A 25,299-nucleotide genomic window follows, 5' to 3' on the forward strand; every position below is an offset into this window, starting at 1 on the left:
AAGCTGAGATGACAGAACAGCTTTCTTTTACATTTTAAGATGATTTTGTGCATTAAGGACACGACTCTTAAAGGGTGTCATTTTATTTTTTAATTTTTGTGGTCAAATGTGCATAGCACATAGTATTAATGATAGTGATAATAACACTAATAATAATATCAAGAGCCCAAAATTAACACCATGTGTCACCTACCCTATGCCAGGAACTACATGTGAATCATCACACTCAGTCTCCACAGAAGCCCTGAGGTAAGCACTGCATTTATCCTCACTTTACAGATGAAGAAAATGAGGCTGAGACAGATTCAGTTCTCTCCAGCTGGGGAACAGCAGAAGGGAAACTTGAATCCAGGCCCATCTATGCTGTGCTGTCCAGATTAAGAATTACTAATAATTCCATCCCCCAAAGAGAAAGCTGGCTGGAGCACTCCCCAAATCTGTACCTTTGCAAATGTGTTCAGCATCCATGAGAAATCAGGGCTGTGTTTCTGGGTGGCATGATTAGAAGGTGACCAGATCAGCCCATTGCTCAAGGGCCCTAAACCATGTGATAGGACTTCCACTTTCCTCTCAAGTGGTTCTGCACTTGAACAACTGCACTCAGACCCCCACCAGTGGCCCGATTCCTCCTCCACCCCACACCTGGGGGGCAAGGTTCTCCCGTACCCGCGGCTCCTCAGCAGGGTGCCCTAAAACTAGCAAAGAGCTCCATGGGCTCAAACAGCTTCAAAACATTAGAAATAGAAGAGAAGTTCATAAATATAACTTCAGTTTCTTTGCACCGTGATGCCAAAGTGTTTATTGTTGTGCTATTGGAACTCAGAGTATCTTTTTCCTGTTAAAAACAACTTGAAGTACAGTGATTAGGTTCCCAGCGCAGTTCACATAAATCTAATAAAGCCACAATGTTGTTAAAACAATGCTCGTTTACCATAAAGAGTTCAGAACAAATAACTATCACAATATTAATAATTTTTTTTTAAAGAATAGAAACAAAATGTAAGAACGTTTGTATTTAGTAAAATGTGTAGACTTGGGGAAAAGCATGTTTAAAGAAAAAAAGATTTTCGATGGAAGATTTTGGAGATTCTAAAAGAGACTCTGGGTGCTTCAGAGGCCGACAGCACAGGTTCTTGTAATATCTAATTATATGCACATAGTTTTAAGAGTTTTATTTCTTTTTTTTCTTTTTTTTGGTCACACCACGTGGCTTGTAGGATCTTAGTTCCCCGACTAGGGATCGAACCCGGGCCCTCAGCAGTGAAAAGGGCTAGTCCCAACCACTGAACCACCAGGGAATTCCCTCTAATTATATTTTAAAGGTAAAAAAATTCTTCCTTTTCTCTGATACAGATTTGTCACCAGCTCTGACTCTTATCAATGATACTATTGATGATCTTATCAATGTACCGTGTGACACACGAATGAAGTGAAAAGAGGCAGGAGAGTTTTTCTGGAGGGATCTGAGTTTTAAAAAAAAAAAATAGAAGAGAAAACAGACAGTGTAAGGGGATAGAGAGGTGAGTAGAGTTGCTTTTGATGAGCAATTATCTGAGCTCCGAGTGTACCTGTGTGAGCAGCGCCCCTGGAAGGGAAGACAGAGGGTAACAGGTGAAGGGCTAGAGCTGGCAGTCCCCGCCTGGCACCCAGTGACCCCATCGGCTGCATACAGTGTGACTGCCATCTGGAGGAAAAGGATAAGTGTGTTTCGTGGGGGAGAGTAGAAAAGAAGGGGAACACAGTTAGAACTCCCTAGTGTCTGGAAAACAGTTCCCTTTAAGAAAAAGAAAGCAAGCCCTGATTTGTGTGCCTGCCAGTTGCCATGGTGTAAATACTCCCACCGTGGGCAATTTCAAGCTGCAAATGGTTTAATAACTGGCTCACAAAATTCCTGAATATTTAACCATCAGCTTCAACGAGCTGGTGCGAGGCAGCTGCAACACGCACTCTGGACAATGCGACTAACCATTTATAGGTCCAGATGGTTGCCCGTCTACACAAGCAGGCGCTGTTCTGTTCTGTGCTTGTGATGTTTTCGTTATTTTGAAGGTTACTGATTAAAAACTGGCAGAATATCCATAAAGCTCAGGAAGAGTGCATCTCAAAAGGACATCCTTGCCTAAAAGCCACCAGAAAGCAGAGGGCAGAAAACCGTTTGATCAGTCTAAATTTAAATTTAAAAATCATCACATAGCTGAATTCTTGGGACTATATTAAATTTTCTGATAACTCTTTCCTCTTTGAGTTTTTAAAGAGTGAAAGAAAAAAATCACCCGTGATTTTTCTGGAACAATTAAAAAACTTTAAAAACCAAGGGCATGTTCTTAGCAAAAATTTAATGCATTTCCAAAGTGGATAAGAAATGGAAGAGAACATACCTATCCATCTCTTACTCTGTATGGTTCAGCTAATCACACTATCGGAATCAGGGCTTCTCAGAGTCAAAGTGCTGTAGAAAGTGCAAAGGTTTCTTTGCGCACAGAGAGGCCAACCCTGCGGAGTGGAGTGCCAGGAGACGGAGCACCCAGGGAGAGAGCAGCCTGTACTCCCAAAAGGAACAGGAGATAGGACTGGGGGGCATCACCTTCCAGCATGTCCCTGCCTGAGTCCTGCCTACACAGTCACCATGATCTGATCCAGAGGCTTCCGTGCGAGGTCAGGCACCGTGGCCTCTTTGCTGGGGTACCCCACAGGGAGCAGTACCAGCAGCTTTTCATTTGCGGGGCGGTTCAGGAGCACCCTCAGTCGGGGGCCACAGTTGAGAGGAGTGGTCGTGACAGTCACCAGTCCCGCGTTCTGTAACAGGAGAGGAAAAGAAAACATTTTCAAGTCAGCAGGCAAAACCCCAGCTCTGCTTCTAGCCTGGGCATGTTCTAGTCTCTATAAGATTTGCTTGTCCCATCATTTCCCTGAAGTTGGGCGGCAAAGAGACGACCAGCTTGGGCCATGGTGTCTTGAATCGTACCTGCCCTCCTCGACCTCCCCAGACCCCACCTTCCCTTAACCAAACAGTGGGAAGCTTCTCAGAGAAGAAAACACCAGTCATTTTTCACTGATGCTTAAGAAATGGGAAAGGTTATTTCATGGAAAGAAATGTGGGGAATCCAACTACACCAAAGGAATGGAAAAACAAAAGGCAGTTCCTGTGGTTATATAACCAACCGTGGCAGCAGAGCGTCATCCCCAGCTGAAAATACCTATGTCCAGTGATGGAGGACCTAGTGGCCAAGGGGTATGTAAGAGGTAGAGGAAATACTCCACCAACCTCTTCCCAGCCCCCTCGAATAATAAACATCCAATAAAAATCACGTGTAGCTTCAAGACACTTTCCCAGTTGGCCCTCTCTATCCCCCCTGCTTTTCCCGTCAGATGCTCATCGCTAAGCCTGGACCACAAGGAGGTTCTGGAACTGCCTTTGGGAGTCGAGCACGCCTCCAGTCTCTGTGCAATCTGCCCAGACAAGGGCTTCCAGAAGATTCCTTCCTTCTTCACAAATCAAGACCTACACTCAGACTTATGCCTTACAGAAAGCTAGAGGGCAGCAAACTCCACAGTAAAGTGGGAAAAGTTGATGATTGGAATGCACAGAAGCCACAGGTGAAGGGAACCCACGCCAAGCCTAAACTGCCTCTTCAGGGACCCTATCTAGGACGGGGGCGGTGCCCTGCGGTCTGACGTTGCACAGCAATTCCTTTATCTGTTACAGAGTCGGGAGGTAAATAGGATGACAGCTCCTTTGGAACAGTTTTTCAAGTCATCTAAAAACACATTCCCCTTTTATGTCACAATGACTATTTTGCAAGTTTTCAGCAAACACATTTTTCTTTGAGATAACGAAGAAGCACAAAGTTTTTTGGAATCTACTGTGCCTTGAAAGTAGGCTCATTCGCTCTTATAATCCTGTTTCTTTTATTTATTTCACGTGTTTACTGCCACTCTTCATCTTCTCCCAGGACCGCAGTCCCCACCAGAACGTACAGTTCACGAGGTGACTATTCCTGGTGACTCCTGGGACCTGCCACATAGAAGGAGCTCAGAAAATATCTGTTGAGTGAATGACTTGAATCATGTGAAAGGCAGACCTCAATCCTGCTCTGTTTCACGCTTAGCATGGCTGTAGCTACTATGTAGATGGAATTTTTTTAAGCACATGGACATCTTTCTAATGCAATACGATGTAAACTCAACTTCTGAGGACAGGAGCTCTATGATAGAGTTCCCCTTATAGCTATTGAATCATCCCACTGGCTCAGACAACACAGCTGAGAAGCGGGGCCCTGGAGCTTTCAGGCTCTGAAGCTCTTCATGGGTGTTTATTAAAGCCCTTTAAGCTTCATGTCCTTACAGATGAAGGCAAACACAGTGACCGTTTTTTGACCCTTAAATAATGTTATAAGTAAATTTCCAGGAAGGATGTCAGCTTGTTTGAAGCATCATCCTCACCAACCCAGGTTTCCAGAGGCAGTTTTTACATCAGAGTTCCCTTACTGAGGAATTCCTGTCCCTGAACTAGAAACTCAGCTGAAATTTGCAAATGAAACCACAGTTGGCCCCCAAGTATTAAGTCTGTCTCTTGGGCCCAGTGGGAGGGTGACATACCTGCAGGGCAGCTAGGAGGATGCCACAAGCGATGGAAACACTGATCTCATTGTAGTAGTGGGTCTTTTTCTTGCCATTTGCAGCAAAACCGTGTACTTGTTTGAAAATGAGAATCAAAACAGGGGCTGTGTCCAAGTACTCCTTAATCCAGTTGGTCCTAAAGGGGAAAAAAAAGATATTCAGAAGAATATTTTCTCTTGATGGTTTTTTTGTTCCCTGTTTACCACCTTATATACATTAAAAATAGAAACATTTACTTGTCTTTTATGTTTAAATTGAAAAAGAGTAGGATTTTTGTTCACATCATGTTTACCTTTTTCTATCCAAAGTCAGTAAACAGGTATTAATAAGGGCCTGATATAGCAAGACACGTGAAATGCTGAAAGATACAAAGATAGATCCTATAACCCAGAGGGCAGTAAGCCAAATTTAGCAAACTAAAACCTGGTAAGTGTTATTAAAGAAATATAAGACAAGGGCCTTAGGAGCCCAAAAATAAAATGTTAGTTTTGAATGAGATTGTCAGAATATTTCCAAAGTTTCTCTTGAGGCGGGGCACTGAAGACCAGCTAGAGAAGGGGCATTGGGAAGGGCAGCCCAGGGAAGAGATGAGCAAAAGGCAGAGTCGGAAGGAGAATGCTTGGCCGGACAGGGAATTTCAGAAGCCTGGTAGGCTGGAGGATGGTGTGCGTGGTGGGGCACAGGTTGGGAGGCTGGCAGTTTTCATACAGATTTTGCAGGGTCCTGGACTTTGTTCAGTGGGTGATGGAAAGTTATCACAAGCTTCTGAGCAGAGGCATCACACGATCGGATCTGTTTCAGAAAGAGGCAGATTGGTGTGGGCAAAGAACCAGCTCAAACGGGACCAGATAGGAGACAATGGCAATGGCCCAGGAGAACTTGGGGAGTTGTAGAGGCAGGAGCTGACAGATCTGGCACAGCAGTGCACAAGGGAGAAGAAAAAGGTGACGGTGAGTTTGAACCGAAATTCCACGTGGGCAGATGGTAACGTTCTTAGCCTAGTTATGGAGAGAAGAAAGGAAACTTTTGTGGGAGTGGGAGATAACTCACAGGAGGTATAAATGTTGAGTTTCCATTTTTATTTTCCAGATAAGAGCATATCTTTCTTTATTTCATTACCCTGCCCATACATTTTGGCAAACGCTTCACTCTAGCTCAGATATTCAAAGGAAAGATACTCATACAATGCTATATATATTGGAATTTTTCCTTAGGGTAAAGTATGTCATCAATAAGCAAGAGATAATCACCACTCATTTCATTCTTAGCCTAGTTATGCTTCCTTGTTTTAAAACACATTAAACCCACGTGTGTATTTTCTACAGTTCCTTGTACACTGCTAATTTCTATACATTACATTCTCAAAGCTACTTTACCATACTTCAACCAGCTTATTCACATTTGACCAGTATCAGTTCTTTTTTTCTTTACAAAGCGGGAGAATGTTAATAGTTTACAAAAAAAATCTGGAGTCAACTAGCTTTGCCATGTTGGGCAACCCACTCACCTTCTCACAGCTCAGTGTCCTCAAATGTAAAATGTACTATTGTACACTCACCTCAAAAGGTTATTGTGACAGTAAAATCAGTCCAAATAGATCAAGTGCTTAGAATAGTACCTAGTACATAGTACCATGTATGTGTTAGCTAATATTATTATTATTACTACGTATTATTTTACAGTGAATAATTCAAAACAATTTTTAAATATGAGGTGAAGAATAAGCAATTTACTAGGTCAGAGGCAGGTTAGTAATTTTTACTAATCTTTGTACTTATTTTGCCTAGGCATACATTGGTAGCTAGTATTTTGGGTTTGTTCAATTTTACAAGAATGTATCATGACATCATATTAGAGCTAATAAAAAGATAGCAACGTGCCGAGGCCTGTTAAGAAAGGACGATTAGCACCTTCCACCTGGGGTGAAGGGTCTCACGCCAGCAGCAGGAGAACAAGGCTTGACGGGTAGGTTGGACCAGATTGTATATCAAGCCTTTAATGACAGCTATGAGTTTCAGAGTTGACTCAAACTGGCTATCAGGACATATGTTCATTTGTGATGCAATTTAACAAACAGTTATTTAATTACCTACTATGCATCAGCACTGTGCTAGGTGCTACAATATAAGACTTTTTTAAACTGGAGGTCCCTGGACCCTAGAGACTATGTATGTGTATATATATATATCTGTCTGTGTGTGTGTGCACGCATATTGTCTGCAGAGAAAGTCTATAATGTTATTGGATTCTCCAGAGTATCTTGGTGTACCACAAAGGTTTCTAAAATATGACCTATAAAATGAGAAGAAAAGTAGGCCAATAATTAAATAACTATGTGGTAATGGCTGTTTTACATGCACGGAAGGTGTGTATTAGGTACTTTGAGCATAGAGACAAGAGAGCAACTGATGCTGCCTTCTTTGGGGAGTGACGGGGCGGGCAGCGTTTTGCAGGTGCTGCACACACAGAGCACAGCATCTCTCTAAGAAGAGAGACTCGACTTTACCCATCCGTTTTTTCTCATGAATATGCAATGAGATTTATATGTTCATTGTTAATATCCCGCACTTATTCCAGAACACAGCCGTAAGTTACAACGCCAATAGACATCAATTTCAATAGGGTTTAAATATCTCAGGAGAAAAATTGTCCTCTGGGGCAAATAAATGAGACAGGAGTAGGACTAAGAGGCCATCCTTCTCACCATGCAGCCCTAGCTACCGGAGAAGAGGTCCCACTTTACCCCCACAAGACGGAGATCCCACTGCCTTTTCTTAGGCTTGTGTCACAGTGGGTACTGGATGGCTGGTGCTGGAACTGGCCGCTAAAGGCCCAGAGCTGAGAGCCAGAGGCATGAGTACCTCTACTTTCTACGTGCCAAGAACTCGAGCTGGCTTCCCCTCAGGGCCTTCTGAGAGGTCAGGACAAATATCTGTGCCCCGTCCCTCCTCATGCTCAGCCTGAGAAGGGGTTAGAAGGGAAAGGAGATGCTTCTGTGGGGAGGGCAGTATTTGTAAAGAGGACCCTGTGACCAGCGTTTTAAAATGACAAGGCTGAGTCTGAAAAACTTGAAAGTGACTGTTTTAACTACAAAAATGACTGAGAAATTATGGAATCCATCCTAGATATTGTGTAGGGTGACTGGTCCTCAATGGGAGAAGTGGGATTAACAAGCATAGTTAGCCGTAGTTTCCAGAAAAAAAATGAAACCTCGCACGTGTCTACCCGAATACGCTGAAGCCTCATGGTAAAGCCAGTTACACTGAATTCCAATCCGCTTCTTCCCTGGAGATAAGGAAGCCTGCAAAGTTACTAATGCCTAATGAATATTATACCTGTACTAAATTTGTACTTTTACTAAACATGTACTAAAATGAAAGCCTGCTGAGTGAGATCATGTACAAGACTATTTATAGGAAAATGTAATTTACTTCACTCAAGATCCTGAGAAGTATTTCACAATTTACTAATAATTATTTGGGTCATAGCCTATTTATTTACCAGATTCATATGGCCCTTACTATGTGCCATCACTGTTCTAAGTGCTTACAAATTCATCTAATTTTCATAATGAAGTCGATACTAGACTTATTCCCATTTTACGGATGAGGAAACTGAGGCACAGATAGGTTAATAAGTGGTAGACCTCATATTTGAACCCAAGCACTCTAGCTTCTAAGGCCCTACTCTTAGCCTCTATCTTATTTAATCCTGATACCAAGTTTTTAACATTATTGTTTTGGGTGAGAAAACAGAATTGTGATGGTTGATTTTATGTGTCAACTTGACTGGGCCACAAGGCACCCAGATAGCTGGTTAAACATTATTCTGGGTGTGTCTGTGAGGATGTTTCTGGATGAGATTAACATGTGAATTGGCAGACTGAGTAAAGCAAATTGCCCTCCTCAACGTAGGTGGGCCTCATCTAAACCGTTGAAGCCCTGAATAGAACAAAACAGGTGGAATAAGGGAGATTTTTCTCCTTCCGCCTGACTGTCTTTGAGCTGGGACATCAGTCTTCTCCTGCCTTTGGACTCAGACTTGGACTGCAGCTTTCACATTAGTTTTCCTGGTTCCTAGGCCTTTGGTCTCAGACTGGAGCTATTCCATTGACTCTGCTGGGTCTTGGGACTTCTCAGCCTCCATAATCACTTGAGCCCTTACTTATAATAAATCTCTTTCTCTCTATGTTTCTCTCTATCTCTCTCTGTCTCTCTCTGTCTGTCTCTCTCTCTCTCCATTGATTCTGTTTCTCTGGAGAAACCAGACTAGTGCACTTAGAGAGAGTAAGCAAATGCCTAAGGTCTTGCAACTGGAAAACCAGAGCTAAGATGTGAACCCAGATGTGATTCCAGTTGGCATCCCTCACCCCTGCGCAATACATGTGCTCAAGGCAATTCAGCGGTGAGGCCTCACTTAATCTCCATTATTTCTTCCACAGGTAAAATGAAACTTTTTAACACCTAAAACAAAACCAGAAAACTAAAGTCATAGTTATTTCATTTTAGGAAGCCAAACCAAACATGCCTAATTCTACCCACTTTTGTACCTCAGTTTCTTCAGGTCTGAAACCCACTGAGGTCCCATCCTCTTCAAGTAGTTTATTTCCTCTTCCTCCTCAATGATCTCCCGAATCTTATGCTTCACGTCCGGGTCCTTCACAACCACAAAGGTCCAGGGCTCTGTGTGGGCCCCACTTGGGGCTGTTCCTATCACCCATTAAATTAAAATCAGAAATTGAAACTGCAAGAAAAATCTGAGACTGTTAATTAAGAATAAATATAACTCATATTTGCTCAAAATGAAGTTAGGTCACCTGACACACAAAATGCCTGGCGGTAGCCTCTGGGATGTTGCTGCCAGGCTCGTTTTGTTCAGCATCTCTGTCAGGGTCTCCAAACCAACTAACTGAGATCAAGGCCAGTAGTTCCTAGCCTTTGGGAATTTATCACTGCTTCTCTAATCATGTGAGAGAAAACATCCCTAGGAACTACTCTGTGACCAATAAGGGAACACAGATGGGAAGCTCTGATAGCCAAAATCCTCCAAAATGCTGCTTGTTTTGATATTCTTGAAAAATGATCAAGTCATGAAGTTTATTGGAAATGGCAAAATTTAAATGGCAAATGGTTCCAAAAGCACTCTCCAAAGGCAATTGAACTATAAATTGTTTAGTGCCTACATCAAAGTTCTGAGTGTGGCACTGTGGGGTTTGTGGCCCTGTTGTGAACACACGAGAACTCTTGGCCCTGGGCACTCAGACACACAGCAGAGTGTCTTCCAGCTCTCACAGGTTTTGGGAAACCTCAGCCCACACTTGGATCAGTCCCAGTATCCCGGACAAAGCTTCATAGTGCATCATGGGACCCAAGGAGGTTAAGTTCCCTTTAAGATTCCAGCCAGAAGCACTTCCCTGGTGGTCCCGTGGGTAAGACTCCGTGCTCCCAATGCACGGGGCCTGGGTTCGATCCCTAGTTGGGGAACTAGATCCGACATGCATGCTGCAACTAAGAGTTCACATGCCACAACTAAAGATCCCACATGCCACAACTAAGACCTGGCACAGCCAAAATAAATAAATATTAAAAAAATAAAAAAGATTCCAGCCATGGACTGGCCCAGCTTCTGATCTGGGTGTCACCCCTCTGTCCTAGAAATGGCTGTTTCTAGAAGTAGACCATGGTGACCCACTGGTGGTATATTTCAGAAGCAAGTATTCCTTTCTTCCTAGTGAGTAGTTCAGTGGCATAAACTCTACAGGAGTGGTCTCAGGCCTGCCAGCCTTGATGAGTTTGCCATCCACCAGTCCCCATGGTAGAGAGGGCATGATTGAACTGTGAAATGCAAGTCAAATCTAAACATAAAGCCCAAATTTCTGAACAGAGGGATTCCAGTTCACTTTGTACACGTCGTCTGTTCACTAAATATTGGTGTCACCAAACACAGGAAATAAATTGCCCCTTAATGTTTTCAATTATGCCAAACTTCTCTGAATGTCATATGCACACACCCACATATTTAGATACAGATCTATACACGGAAGAAATTTAGTAACTGCTATTAGTTAGATAAAGGACTCACCAATCTAGTGTATTTGTGTTCTTAACTGAAATGAACTGTTTTATTCTTACTTCCTTTTAATTTGGGCAATGGGTTTATAATAGTCATGCAATAATTTCTGCAAATGAACTTAAATGTGATTTATATAGGAATAAGAATCCAATCAGAGGAGACTCCCAAATAGGGGGCTTTCTCATATCTCCTCCCCCTTTTTCTATAATTCTCATCTATTCCTCTGGGAATAGATATTAATTTACATTGAAAATGCATTTGGGGGACTTCCCTGGTGGTCCAGTGGTTAAGAATCCGCATTCCAATGCAGGGGACGTGGGTTTGATCCCCGGTCAGGGAACTAAGATCCCATATGCTGTGGGGCAACTACTGAGCCCCTGTGCCGCAACTGAGCCCGCTCGCGGCAACAAAATATCCTGCACGCCGCAACGAAGATCCCGCGAGCCGCAACTAAGACCCGAAGCAGACAAATAAATAAATTAATTAAAAGCAAAAGAGGGGGAAAAATGTTTGCCTTGCTTTGATTTACTTTGCGAATTCACATGAATAAATTTTGCTAGTTCATTAGAATACAGTACTAGAGCATCATGGTGTGTAATATAAGAAATTCGGTTCCCAAAAGAGAAATGTATAAATGTGAGTAAGTGAGTGTGTGTGTGTGTGTGTGTGTGTGTGTGTGTGTGTGTGTGTTTTAAGGGGAGGTGAAAGTAAGGATGTTTCTTTTCCGATGTATAATAATGTGTTCAGAAATTTTCATTCTTCACAAATTTTATAATGTTGAATAATTTCAGAAGTTTTGAACTGTTGTCACATCTGCTCCCGAGAAGTTTGTAATAGTTAAAAGTTTGTAGAAAGTGGAAATCATCTTGTGCCTGGCAGTCAGTCAACACCTGGGTAAGACTTTACAGGTAAACCTATCACTCCAGGCTTTATTCACTGTGTTTGAACTTCAACATTACTCCACTATTGTCACTTGTAGAGGATGTTCTCAAAGACCCACTGTGCACTTACAGACCTGCTGCTTTGATGACATTATCAATCACTTCCACTGGGACTTGCTCATTACTTATGAATCTAACAGACCGTCTCTTATTGAGAAGTTCATAAAATTCCTGGGATCTCTTAAGCATTTCCTTCTCAGGATACCGGGTGTGGGAGAATGGGATGTGTTCCACCTCTTCCTCTGACACTTGCCATTCGTCAGCGTCTGCCAGTAAGAACAAGGAAGACAGCAAATTAGAGGATCTCTCTTGGTCATGAAAGGTAGTGCAATATGCCCCTCTCCCAAAATATGTCTCTTTAGCATAAGAATTATTTTGAGTTGACTATTTTTAGGAAACGCAGACACAGGAGAAGTTCTGAAGACCCGAGTAGAAGTCACCCTTTTGTAAGAGACATTTACATTTATAAAGGAAATCTCTATTTGGAAGTGTTTCCCCCTCCGTAACAGGAAGAGAAGGATGATTCTAAATCACAAGAAACTCCTGTCAACAGAGAAGGTGTGGACTTAAATCTCTGTAACAATCTTACCCTTGTTTAGTCTGCTTTTCCTGATAACCTCCCATAACTGGCTCTCCCCAGTCCCCAACACCTTTCTTTTGTCTTTATCTGAAGATGGTATTTAAGGTGGTGGCTAAGGCTATTTGGGGGAGTTACTCAGTTTTCCTGGGTCTCTCCCATGTACACAAGAGATATACATGTTATTAAATTTCTGTTTGTTTTTCTCTTGTTAATCTGTTTTTATTATGGGGGAGTGGTGTCTCAGCCAGAGAAAATTATTTTTACTCCCTTATAGTCATAAGGTGGTCACTGGGGAGAAGGAAATAAAGTTCTCAAGATATCTGTAAGGTTATGAGCTCAAAAACATCAAGAAAAAATGAGAAAAATAGGTCTACACAATCCTTAAACTCTGATCTTGACTGTTCTTCAAAGCCCAGACTGGTTATAAATCAAGAAAAAGAAAACTTTTACATACATAAAGATGAAAAATGCAAATTTCTGTTAATGGTGAACTAACTTATTTGAAACAATCTCCATTGGCTGAAAACCACTAAGATCTTTTTTTTTTTTTGGCCAGATCTTAGTTCCCCAACTCGTGCCCCCTGCAGTGGAAACATGGAGTCTTAACCACTGGACCACCAGGGAAGTCCCCTGAAAACCACTAAGATCTTGAAATAAATAATTTTTTATAAAGCGCTTTTAAAATCATTGAGTTACTGACAGCATAGTAAGAAATTCCCAGGCCAAAAGTGAAGGGAAAATATGATCCTGCAGAGGTAAATAAGCACAGAAGCTGCATTTGCCCTGATAACATCTGCCAATCCCAATATATTTGAATTTTTATTTTTATATTTTCAGGGATCAAGAGGGACAGAAATCAAAGCCCAGGCCCATATACGATGGGAAGTCTAACAAGCTGGGACCCCAAGACTACATCCTTAGAAAAACTAAGAATCATAAATAAATCAGGGACTTTCCTGGTGGTCCAGTGGTTAAGACTGCATTTCCATTGCAGGGGGCATGGGTTCCATCCCTGGTCAGGGAACTAAGATCATGCATGCCGCATGGCACGGCCATAAATAAATAAATCAGCCCCCAAGAGGTTATAACATTTTGATGGGTCCTGCCTCAAACTTGAACTTGGAATAGTGTGGTCCTGCCTGAAAATACCCCCATTACCCAGCAGAAGCAAATGCCAACATATAAATAATTTTAAGTACAATTATCAGCAACCCACAAAAGACAACCAGACATACAAAAAAAATATCTTGAGCAAGAAACAGCAGAATAGGTTTTTAAAAATAGAGTCAGACACCAAATTCTCCAAATATTGGAATTATCAGACTCAAAAGATAAAACAACTATGATTACTAGGTTTAGAGGGGGAAAAAAAAAAAAAGACAAATGTATATAAATCTGTAGGGTACAGGAAAAGATGAAAAGTGACATAGAAAATATTTTAAAATAGAACTTTTAGAACTGAAAAATAAAATAATAGAATTAAGAACTTGGTGGGTGGGTTTAATAGCAGGTTAGACATACCTAAAGAAAGAATTAATGAACTGAAGACAACTCAGAAGAAAATATCTAGAACAGAGCAAGGAAAGACTAAAAGATAGAAAACATAAAAGAAAGATCAAGAAAAAATAAAACAGAGCGAGAATGTTCTAATACACGTGATGATAGTGACAGCAGGAGATGGGAAAGAGGATGTGGCAGAGACCATATTTGAAAGAGAATATCTGATATGAAAACCTGATGAAAAATGCCAGATCTACAGGTTCAAGAGGCCCAGTAAACCCCAAGCAGTATAACAGAAAAGAAGCCCACACCTTTTATAATCAAATATAAAATCTTAAGATCAGCCAGAGGAAAAAAAAAGATTCCCTTAGGAAGAGGCCCAGATGGCTTCATGAGGGAGTTCTACCAAACACTCACAGAACAATTATTGCTAAATTTTCTCCAACTCTTCCCAAGAATAGAAATAGAGGAAACATCCCCCACCAGCTCATTCTATAAGACTAGCGCACACTTGCTACCAAGCCTGACTAGGACATTAAAAGAAAGAAAAGCTACAGGCTCAACTTTCTCATAAATATAGATGCAAAAACTCCTAACCAAAATATTAGTAAACAGAATTCGACAATATATAAAAAAACAATACACTTCGGCCAAGTTGGGATTACCCCAGGAATGCAAGGTTAACTTAACATTAGAAAAGCAATGTTGTTTGTTACATTCACAAGCTAATAATCACTGTAATGCAGAAAAGGTGTCTGATAAAATTTGGCATTCATCTCTTAGTAAATTGGGGTAGAAAGGAACTTTCTTAACCTGATAAAGTCTAACTATGGGGAAAAACACCAAAACAACCCAGAACCAACTACATAGTTAGTGGTGAAACATTGAAACTCTTCCATCAGATATTGAAAATTAATGAATATTGCCTGTTCTCACCACAGTTCTAATTATGAAAGACTAATTTTTGAAGCTTTTAGAAAAGAATATAGGAGACTATATTCATGACCCTGTAGAGAAGAAGGATTTCTTAAACAAGATACAAAAATATTAACCATAAGAAAAAAATCTGTTCAATTTACCTACAGCAAATTTATCTTTACACCTGCCTGCTTCTGCCACTTCTGCTTTCCCCCATTTCCTTCCTGTTCAGAGAGCTGTGGAAACCCATTATCTGTAGCTCAAGATCTTACAGAAGATGAAGATGCAATGGAGGATTCAATAGGTGAAACTGAAGCTCTACCTCTGAATACGTGTGTTTCTTCATTCCTTTCAAACTCATGAGTAGACAATACTTTTGATCTGAACTACAAAGATTTAAATGTGAACTACAAAGATTTCAACTGAAAGAAATTCTAAGATGCTGTATTCAAAAAGTTAAAAAGTGGTAAAAATAGGAATGCTTTGAATGGAGTATATATATATATATATACTCCTTGCTTATCTTGAGTTAGTCTTGGATTTCTGGTTGTTGTTGGACTTCATCAACTCCTAGACTCTAGGAGGCAAAAGATACCAAAAAGAGGCTACTACAGAAAGTGGACCTCAGTACATCAAACCAGAATGAGTTGATGTGAGTTGGACTTTTCAGGGAATTTTAATCACATAAATAAGGTTTCACCAAGAAGGCTGCCCAAGAAATAGACACTGAAAATATCAGTGGAATCTAATGAGTAGATGGTTCTTTTACACAAAGGCTGAAGACTTTCCTAAATCTGCTCTGATATTTTTCAGCCTGATGGGGACAGGTGCAGAGAAGCCATATCACCAGTAGGAGGCAACTCCTACTCAGATAAGAACAGATAATCAGAGTTCACGATGATAAAATTGCTGAAAATGCCCAGCACTTACCTTCATTAAAGTAACAAATTTAGATTGTTTTAAACCATTAAGGTTTATTTGTGTGCATGTGTATGCCTCACCTGAATTATTATTGTACTACCTAAACTGTGTCTTTAGAAAACTGAATATAATGCTATCATATATCTTCATCATTCACAACCACCCAAAAGCCAATGAATATTTGCCTGATATAATGTGTATCCCATGCCTTCAACTGTGTGATAGAAAATAATTAGTTGTTACTTCTTTCTTTGAGTAGATACAAATCCACTTTGATGCCATAGATTAACTGATGTTTTGGTTATGATTCTGATTCTTGTGACATTTACTAAAGGATTTTCACTTCCAGTAATGGTTATTTACATAATTTACACCAAACCTCCAAAGTGAAGAAAGCTAAAATCCTTAGTAAAATACATTTAGAACATTTTCTTCTAAGTACTGAAGAGCTAATCTGTGACTGCAGAACATCACAGTCAAAATCTGGGTGAAGGTTAGTACCCAGAGAGGTAGACCAGCACTCAAATGTCCAGAGAATATTTTCCAGTTACCTAGAAACCGCCATGAGGCTGAGCTGAGATAAAAGGATGGTGACCAAAGTCAAACCCCCAGGGCTATCCAGGGCCTGAAGATTTATGTTTCAATAGTAAGAGTAAAATGTAAATAATCCAGCCCTGGTGCCTTAGAGCCTAAGGTAATATCCTGTGAGTGATCCAGGGAACCGTAAGCCTTGACCTCAGATTAAGTTGCCCCAGAGTGTTAGAATGTTGCTCTTCTGGTAGGTGCAAATGTGAATATTCCCTGGAATAAGTAACAGTATCCTAGACCTCAAAAAAATTTTATATGTAATTTTCCAATAGAATGACCAGCAAAGAAGTAATTCCCATAAAATTCAAAATAATAGTTACTTCTATAGGGTATGGAAGAGGTTGTTACTGGGAAGGAACATATAGGGGTTTATGGAATACTGGAAGTTTATATTTCTTGATCTAAGTGATTACTATATGGATTTTTGCTTTAAAATTATTTGTTAAGCCATTCATCTATCTTTTATACACTTTTCTAGTAAGCATATTACATTTCACAATTAAGGGTTTTTTTGTGGGGTTTTTTTTTTTTTTTTTTATGAGAAGGCCATAGAAACGAATTACCAAAAACACCTACAAGGGTAGATCAACTGACTACAACTGTTATATTGACACAAGAACATCTGAAAAAAAAAATAAGAAAAGACACTTGACACTTTCTTAAGTGAGATAAGAGGATGAGAGATGACCCATCTGGGGAAGGTGGGACAAAAGTAGAAATAGGAATGAATGGGTACAATTAACTTCTCCTGACCATGCAGCAATCCTTCATGGAGCCAGAACTATAGCCTAGGTTTCTTAACTCCTTAATCAGTGGCTTTCCCCCCAATACAGTAATCCGTAATCCTCCCTTATCAGAGGTTTTGCTTTCTGAGGTTTCAGTGTCCCATGGCCAGCTATGTTCTGAATATATGAAATGGGAAATTCAAGAAATAAACAATTCATAAGTTTAAAATTGTGCACCATTCTGAGTAAGATGATGAAATCTCATGCCTGTCCTGCTCCATCCCCCCAGCCACGTGAATCAACCCTTTGTCCACATATCCAACCCAATTAGTCACTTAGTAGCCTCTCGGTTGTCGACCGTCAGGATACAGTTTGTGTTCAAGTAACCCTGATTTTACTTAATAATGACCCCAAAGCACATGAGTAGTGATGCTGGCAATTTGGATATTCTCTTACTGTGTCTGATTTAAATTAAAGTTTATCATAGGTACATATGTACAGGAAAAAACGTAGGGTTTCAGGCATCCACTTGTGGTCTTGGAACGTATTCCCTGAGGATAAGGGAAGACTGCAGTAAATGTCCAGAAGGCGAGATGTCACTTTGGGAGCCCTCAGATAAAGATGAGAATGACAATAGGAACAGAGGGAAGAGAGTAAGAAGAGCCAGGGCCTGGCCCTGAGGGTCTGCGACTTTCCTGATGGAATTCAGGTAGAAGAGTGACCTTCTCCCCCAGCAGCACCCCCACACTTCACTCCTGGGTGTATGAAGCCAGGGAACAGAAGGCCAGAGGGAACGCTTGTGAAAAGGGGACTTCAGAGAGACTGAGAACCCATCTACAGCACCAACAGATAACCACGGTTAGCTCACAGCTAGTACTGAGAAACTTCTCTTTTTATGCTTTACTAGCCAGGGCAGTGGAGACCCACACTGTATACATTTTTTTTTTAACTTTTTATTTTATATTGGACTACAGCCAATTAACAATGTCGTGCTAGTTCCAGGTGCACAGCAAAGTGACTCAGCCATACACCCGTGTATCCACCCCCCCTTCAAATTCTCTTCCCATCCAGGTTGCCAGGTAACGTTGAGCAGAGCTCCCCATGCCACACAGCGCGTCCCTGCTGGCTTGAGGAAGTAAGTGTGATGGGAGAGTGGCAACTAACACCTATCAGCTTTCTAGCAATCCACCCTGAACCGAACCCAGATGTCATCAGTGTCAACCCTGAACCTTATCAAATGTGTCAGCAAAGACTTCAACACCAGTGATACTCCCACACCATTTGTCATGAAGTCCGGCAGCCTCCGCAGTCAGTAAGCGGAAAATGAGCCAACGCATGCAAGGTCTCTTTAACTTCGGGTCCCTTCAGCGTTTGTGTAAACTAAAGGCAGCCGAGGGGCATGACTTGGCAGTTTCTGCAGCAGCTAAGGTCCAGGGTAGGCGCTCCTACGCTAGCGGAATGAAGGGGCTGCTGCCTGAGCTTTATCAGCACAGCCTTATCTCTGAGCACAGCAGACAAATGGTCCCAACCACCACTGGGTCAGATTGTCCAGAAGGGCCATCCAAGCAGAGCACAGGGGCGCTGCTCTTCCTGGAGCCTCTCCCAGGGCAGAAAGTCTACACTTGGCCTTGGGAAAGGGGACAGGCTGAGCCCGCTGGGAGAGAAGCTCCAAGGGATCTCAGGGCAGTGAACCGATAAAAAAAGCACAGCTCTCTCCTTCCTCTTGAACTCCTGACTGCCCCCAAGGCATAAGCCCTCACCAGAGGAAAGAGAACAGCCTTTGTTCCGCAGCTGTCCCGCCTCCACCCCAGACCAGCCAAGCCACTCTGGGGGATTCATTCAAGCTGTGGAGCCCACATATTCTAAAATAAACGCACGCTACTGTGGTCTGCTTTTAATATAAGTCCTGTGCTGCCACACATGGGGTTTGCGATTGACACCAAGACCAACACGCCTTTTATCATTGCTTTAATGCCAAGGAATCCTAAGTTGCTCCATAATTAGGTTTAATGACCAAGTAATTCTAGGCCACTTCTATCCTTTAATGTTTAACTTGGAGGCATTTTTCTGGCTGCATCTCTACGTGAATTGCTTTTGTGTTTTTGCAGTTCTACTTCTACAGAATCTTTGCAAATGGCCCAAATGTTTTCCAGCTATGAAACTACAAGGCCAATTTGTGTCATGTCATCCTTGTTCCCTCCCTGCAATTTTTGGGGAGGCTTGAGCACCAGTATTAATAAGGCTCAGGGTGACACGGCTCTCACAGTAGACAGATTCTGAAGGTGGCAATGAGAGCAGCTTCAAGGCTCAACACCGGCTCAGAGAACTCCTCCTTCCCACCATCTCCACCATCGCTCTGCTTCCTACGTGGGCCTCTCAGCCATTCAACTCCCTGACTGCAATATAGACTCACTACCTCACTAGCAGCAGCAGGGGTGGTTGGGGGCTGGGGAGTCTGCGGATGTCCAGATGGAAAGGCCTTGAAGAGAGCAACACTATCCCAGGTGAAGTTGACAGAACTTGTTTTCTGAGCCCCTTTACCTCTCGTGGTGTCCCCGGTGTCCCCAGTGTTCTGTGCTGAGCTTCACTCTCCCCAGCAGAACCCACCCAGACTTGATCCCAAGGACAACATCTCCATTCAAGTCTTTTCCTTTCCCTAATCTTCTCTCATCTGAATTTGAATTTACCTGTCCTTTGTCCTAGAACCATAATGTCTTACAGGAGTCCTGGTAGATCAGCCTTTTAAAATTAGCCATGCAGAAGTATGCACACGTAGGTGTGCCAAAGAATGATGAAACGCAAAGATGAAGCTGAATTTTTTGCTTCCTAGGGCAAAGGAAAACTATGCTGGTCATGAGTGCTGCCCTTACATAGTGTTTTTGTCAGCAGTGTGCTGGTAAACCAGCTCTCTGAGAAGAGGGAAAAAAGAGCCCTGGTTTATAGCACTTGCCAATTTCCATAGAGTAAACCCTCCCATCATGGCCCGATCTCAAGCTATTGGCAATTGAACAAATGGCCCACAAATTTCCTGAACATTGATCAGTCGGCTCTCGCTAGCCCCATAGGCTAGCTCTTGCACACCACTTGGCTGGGAAGCATGGAGTTCAGGCATTGGTGGACTTCCAGGCCTGTAAGAGGGTTGATATCATCTGCAGGAACAGTGTTACTTGGTTGAGACTGTTGTTGATTGGTTGGCCCTCAGAGGGGCTGGTCCTGGAGTGAATCCATCTCTAATTGGTTGACTTGTTAAGCTTTTACTGAGATGTGTTGTCATTGATCCAATGAACAGGTTTGAAACAGCTGCCTATGGGTACATAAAAATCTGTCCTTTCCCAAGTCCGAGGGAACATTTTTATTCTCAGGTGTTGCCCACACCAGATAAAAATTTTAACAAAGGCTTTTTTAGTGGTCACTGGGACAATCAAAATTTCAGTTAGAATGATAGCTTCTGGATGGCTAGTGAAGCTGAGTGAAGAAAATCCCCACTAACATTAAAATGGACACATCTTAATAAGATGTGTTTCCTATATCTTTTTCTCCTATTTCCAGCTCCATGAGCTTTCATGAATCTGGGCCTGACTAGAGAATTTTTGTTCAGTATTTCCCATTCATTTTAGGGAAACAATCTGAGGTTTCCACTTTGAGATTAAATACCAGTAATTTCTCCTCCTCAGACCTCTGCTACAGATAAACAGGGAACTGAAATGCGTTAACAGGATGCCATGTGTGACTGGTCCCCAGAGGAAGTCTGTGTCTGACTTCTAATCCGCATGTCTTCTCTGTACCCCCGACCCTTCCCCAATCCCGTCCCCCCACACATGCTGATTCCTTGATCTATGAATGTCGAATAGGAATTCTTTGTGAATCAGAGCTGGCGGAGGCTAGATTGGTACCCATATATTCCTTAACTCACACTAGAATGGCCCATAATACTTATTTTACTGTTTTGTCCCTGATGGTTAATTTTCAAAATGGTTTGAATCTGGTATCTATTTGCTGTTATCAAAACCATCTCATGTTTCCTTGGTAATGGAATCCCTTCTCTTCTCCAATTATACATCCTCTCTTAGACTGTGTCCACCCACCCAATGGTTAAGAGCAGGGACTTGGGTGGCAGAGGAGACTGAGTTTAAACATTAATCCTTACCTACCACCTGTGTGCCTGTGTGACCTCAGTAAGTATCACTTATGTAAACAACAAAAATCCCAACAAGAGACTGTGAACTCTGCACTCAGGGAAGATTTGCTCATGGCTGCTGAGCAGCCACTATGTGTTCAGTTCCTTTCTCTGTGTGAGGAAGAGAGAGTGGAGTGGCAGAGGATTAAAAGTGAATCATTAAGTGGAGAAGCAGAACGGGGCCATACAGCTTTGCTCTCTCTTCCCAACCTTCAGGCCCAGCCCCAGGTCCCTAGTTCCCCACCAGCCTTATCAACCCCTCTGTATCCCTCAAACTCTTGGGTCTTCAAATCCAGTGGCCTTTCCTCGATACACACTACCTCTGATCTCTCAGGGAATGTTTAACCCTGCTGGCTATCTCCTGCCCCCTCTGTTCTGGGTCATTCTTTTGGAAAAGCAGCCTAGCAAATTGCCTGTAGGCCTGGACTCTGGAGCCAGCCTGCCTGGGTCCTGACTCTACCACTAATTGCTTGGGCAGGTGACTTAGCCGATTTGAGCCTCAGTTTCCTCATCTGTAATACGGATATGATAATAGTGCCTGCCTCACTGCATTGTTATGAAGACTAAATGATTCACCATATGTAAAAGTGACAGTGGATACCGGAAGTGCTATGTGAGGGCTTGTTATTACTACCCACGCCTTCTTTTCTGAGTCCATTCCTCCTGGCAGTTCCTCTTATCTGAAGGTGCCCCCACCCCCCCACCAAGTTCTAGCCTCAGCCTTCTCTCTAGCAATACCCCCCAGTGAATTCATTAGTTCTCCAAGTTCCAAGCATCACCCCTGTGCTGGTGACTCTCCAATCAGTGTCTATGGCCTGGATCCCTCACCTAGAAACCTCCCTGCCTTTCTGCTTCAATGGGTCACTATCCTCTCAAATCTAACACGTCCTGCACTACATCCAACAGCTTCCCCTTTAAACCGGATCCTCTTCCCTCACCCATTTGTGACAGTTGTTACTCTGATTCCTCCAGTCTCCAAATCGTGCCCTCTTCGTCCTCTGCTGGTATCTAATTTACTACTAGACCCTACTGTTCTTCCTTGACCGTCCCTCTAATTCGCCCCTGCCTCTGCATTGCACTGTCACCACCGCCCAGCCCATCATTACTGGCACAGATCCTTACTCAGCTTCACAGCGGGTCTCGTGCTCATTCAACAGAAGTGCTTCTCAACTGGCATAACTGGCATTCAGGGTTAGTGGGGGAGAGTAAGAGGCTGCCCTGCTAGGAGGCTGCCTGGATTTGGATCCTCCCGGGCAGTACATCCAGCACTGCTGGCTCCCAGCACTGAGTGCCAGCTCTATACCCCACCCCCAATCCTGAGGTTAGGACAACTCAGAACACACACACACACACACACACACACACACACACACACACTTCCAGGTGGCCTCTGGTGGAGGGAGGGAGGGTGGAGGCATTACTACCCCAGCTGAGAGTCACTGAGCCTCTTCCAAGTCGAATCCATCCCGCAAAACCACCTCAGACAAACCTCAAACACAGATTACTCAAAGCTCCTCCAGAACGTCTCCCTTCCTGCCTGCCTCCTTCATCACCTCTTCTTTCTCAGGTCAACCATGCCCCGGCCCGCCCTCAACACCCCACTTCATTTTCACCCCTCCCCTGGTCAGTACAGTCCTTCCATCTTCTTGACTTCTTTCCCTGGGATTCCGGACTCAGGCTTTTTCTGTTCCTCTTAGCCTCCTAACCTTTCTATTCATATCCTAGTAATCCCCCAGGCCTGGTTCAGCCTTTTTCTAGCTGCCCCACCAAACCCCCAAGCCTTCTCAAAACACCTTACAATCAGTTCCACCCAGTTTGTCTCTGTTTTACTCTCTATCGTTTGCCTGTTTATTGCCTTGTCTACTGAATTGGACACTCAGATTGGAGGACAGCAGCCACTCTTATCTGTGACCCACAGGGCTGGTGCAATGAAGGGTAGCGAGCCCCTAGGTAGATGCCCCTTTTTTATTCCAAAGTTATTGATCAAAACCTGACCACTTAACCCGCAGCCACCCCAGCCTGTGATGTGCCCCTTCAGAAAGATTTTAGCAGCCTCAGAGGACTGGAGCCAGGGATAATGTCACCCCCTCAACAGCTTTTTACTGAGGATCCAGGAATAAAGGGAGCTTGGTGCCAGCAGGTGACAAGCTGACCACCAGGGAGAAATGATGTCTCTGTCACACACTGATTTGTTTGCATGACAGAGGTTGATGATGAAACTGACCTGCCTATGTTTCTTCCTCTCCATAAGCCCCACCATCCACTTGCCCTCATCATAAAAATACAGAAGTTGGAAACCAAGCAACATGGCCAGTGTCTTTACCTTCTTCCACCTGGTGGACGTCAGTGCTGTCTTTCAGGTCTTCATCCACCCAGGGGCGAGCCTCGGCCCTGGCTCTAGGCTCCCCCTTCTTTCTCTGGGTGCCTCCATCAGCATTTTTAAAGATCCACACCATCAAAAGGCAGACAACTGCTACCAAGACTGAAGTCAGAAGAAACATGGTGGTGAGGCTGATTCTGAATGGGGCCGATACTTCCGAGGCTGGTATTTAAACAAACAGGGACAGGAGTGGGGAATGCCGGGAGACGGAGTGAAGGAAGGAGAGGGGGGCCAGGGGAAGGAACAGAGTCAACTGGCTGACTCTGCGAGGACTTTGCAAAGGAGAAAAGATCACAGCGTGTGTCTCGGGTGTGTTGTGGCTCTGGGAACGCACTGGTGCGTGCGCTTTTTTAAACTGTGTGCTCAATCAATATATTCTTAGACAATAATTGCCAGGATTTGAGGAAACACTTCAATGCACTAGATCTTACCAGCAGTGGTGGAAAGTGTTTACTCTTCCTCCTGTAGATTTTCTCTGAGAGCAGCGTGTCTTCAACTGGCCCGAAGCTAGGAATCACCTGGAGTTGGCCCCTTCTCAATCAATCTCCATGCCCCTTTTGAGAGATTACCAAATCTCCTGGGATCTTGTCCTGAGGTTTTGGAGACGGGGAAGGATTGTCTATCTCAGGCCTCTCACTCACATTTTGCCTTATGTGTATCTACATTATTTGAATTTTTTTCAACCAGCATGAACTATTGTTTTCTGCTTCTTTATTGTGATAAAATATAATAATATCAATATAAAATTTACCATCTCAGCCCTTTTTAAGGGTCCAGTTCAATGGCGTTAAGTACATTCACAATGTTGTACACCCATCACCACTCTTCCCAAAACTGCTTCATCATCCCAAACAGAAACCCTCTAACCATTACGCAATAACTACCCCCTTCCTCTTCCCACAGGCCCTGGTAACCTCTAACCCACTTCCTGTCGCTATGATTCTGACTATTCGAGGAACCCCCGTAAGTGCAATCATAAGAGTATCTGTCTTTTTGTGAGTGGCTTGTTTCACTTAGCAGAAGGTCTTCAAGGTTCATCTATGTTTTAACAGGTATCAGAACTTCATTTTCATGGCTTAGCAGGGGCTATTTATTTTTATAACTAAAAAATAGATACTAAATAAATACCTTGTGATATTTTAAAAAGATCGTTAGGGGCTTCCCTGGTGGCGCAGTGGTTGAGAATCTGCCTGCCAATGCAGGGGACACGGGTTCGAGCCCTGGTCTGGGAAGATCCCACATGCCGCGGAGCAACTGGGCCCGTGAGCCACAACTACTGAGCCTGCGCGTCTGGACCCTGTGCTCCGCAACAAGAGAGGCCGCAACAGTGAGAGGCCCGCGCACCGCGATGAAGAGTGGCTCCCACTCGCCGCAACTAGAGAAAGTCCTCGCACAGAAACGAAGACCCAACACAGCCAAAAATAATAAATAAATAAATAAATAAAAAAAAAAAAAAAAAAAAAAAGATCGTTACAATGCAGTGCAATGAGTGCTATGATAGATGAGCACTCTGGGTCCCTCATTCTGTCTGAGACAGGACAAGACCCCACAGAGGACATAAAGCTTTTACTGTCTTGACAAACCCAGTGTGACCTGGGACAGTGCTACTTAAGCAGCTTGTGTCAAAATCTAATCAATGCATTCTTCCCTTCCTTGACAAACTCTTTCCAAAAAAATAAATAAGTACAAATACAAAAGTCAGCTGACCTAGACAGTATGTAGTGTAGTGACATGGTTGCTTTGCCTGAATTTCCATCCTAGTGTGTGCTCCGTGCCTCATTTTGTGACTGGTTAACAAGAGTGGATGGACTGGCCTGTCTGCAGACCACATTGTGAATAACACTAGTCTAGAAAACACATTTTCCCAAGACACACAT

The 25,299-nt window shown here is 42.9% G+C and overlaps 1 protein-coding gene across 1 annotated transcript; it reads right to left on the reverse strand.

Annotated features, from left to right (window-relative positions):
• Positions 1-766: 766 nt before the first annotated feature.
• Positions 767-23,733, reverse strand: IYD (iodotyrosine deiodinase). The gene is made up of 5 exons (XM_061207377.1): positions 23,366-23,733; positions 11,708-11,899; positions 9,170-9,329; positions 4,600-4,756; positions 767-2,796 (listed from the first exon to the last, which is right to left on the reverse strand). Exons 1-5 carry the CDS (start codon positions 23,541-23,543, stop codon positions 2,614-2,616), a joined length of 870 nt encoding a protein of 289 aa, XP_061063360.1. The 5' UTR covers positions 23,544-23,733; the 3' UTR covers positions 767-2,613.
• Positions 23,734-25,299: the final 1,566 nt, after the last annotated feature.

Source organism: Eubalaena glacialis, chromosome 12 (genome assembly GCF_028564815.1).
Source record: "Eubalaena glacialis isolate mEubGla1 chromosome 12, mEubGla1.1.hap2.+ XY, whole genome shotgun sequence".
Taxonomy (NCBI): Eukaryota; Metazoa; Chordata; class Mammalia; order Artiodactyla; family Balaenidae; genus Eubalaena; species Eubalaena glacialis.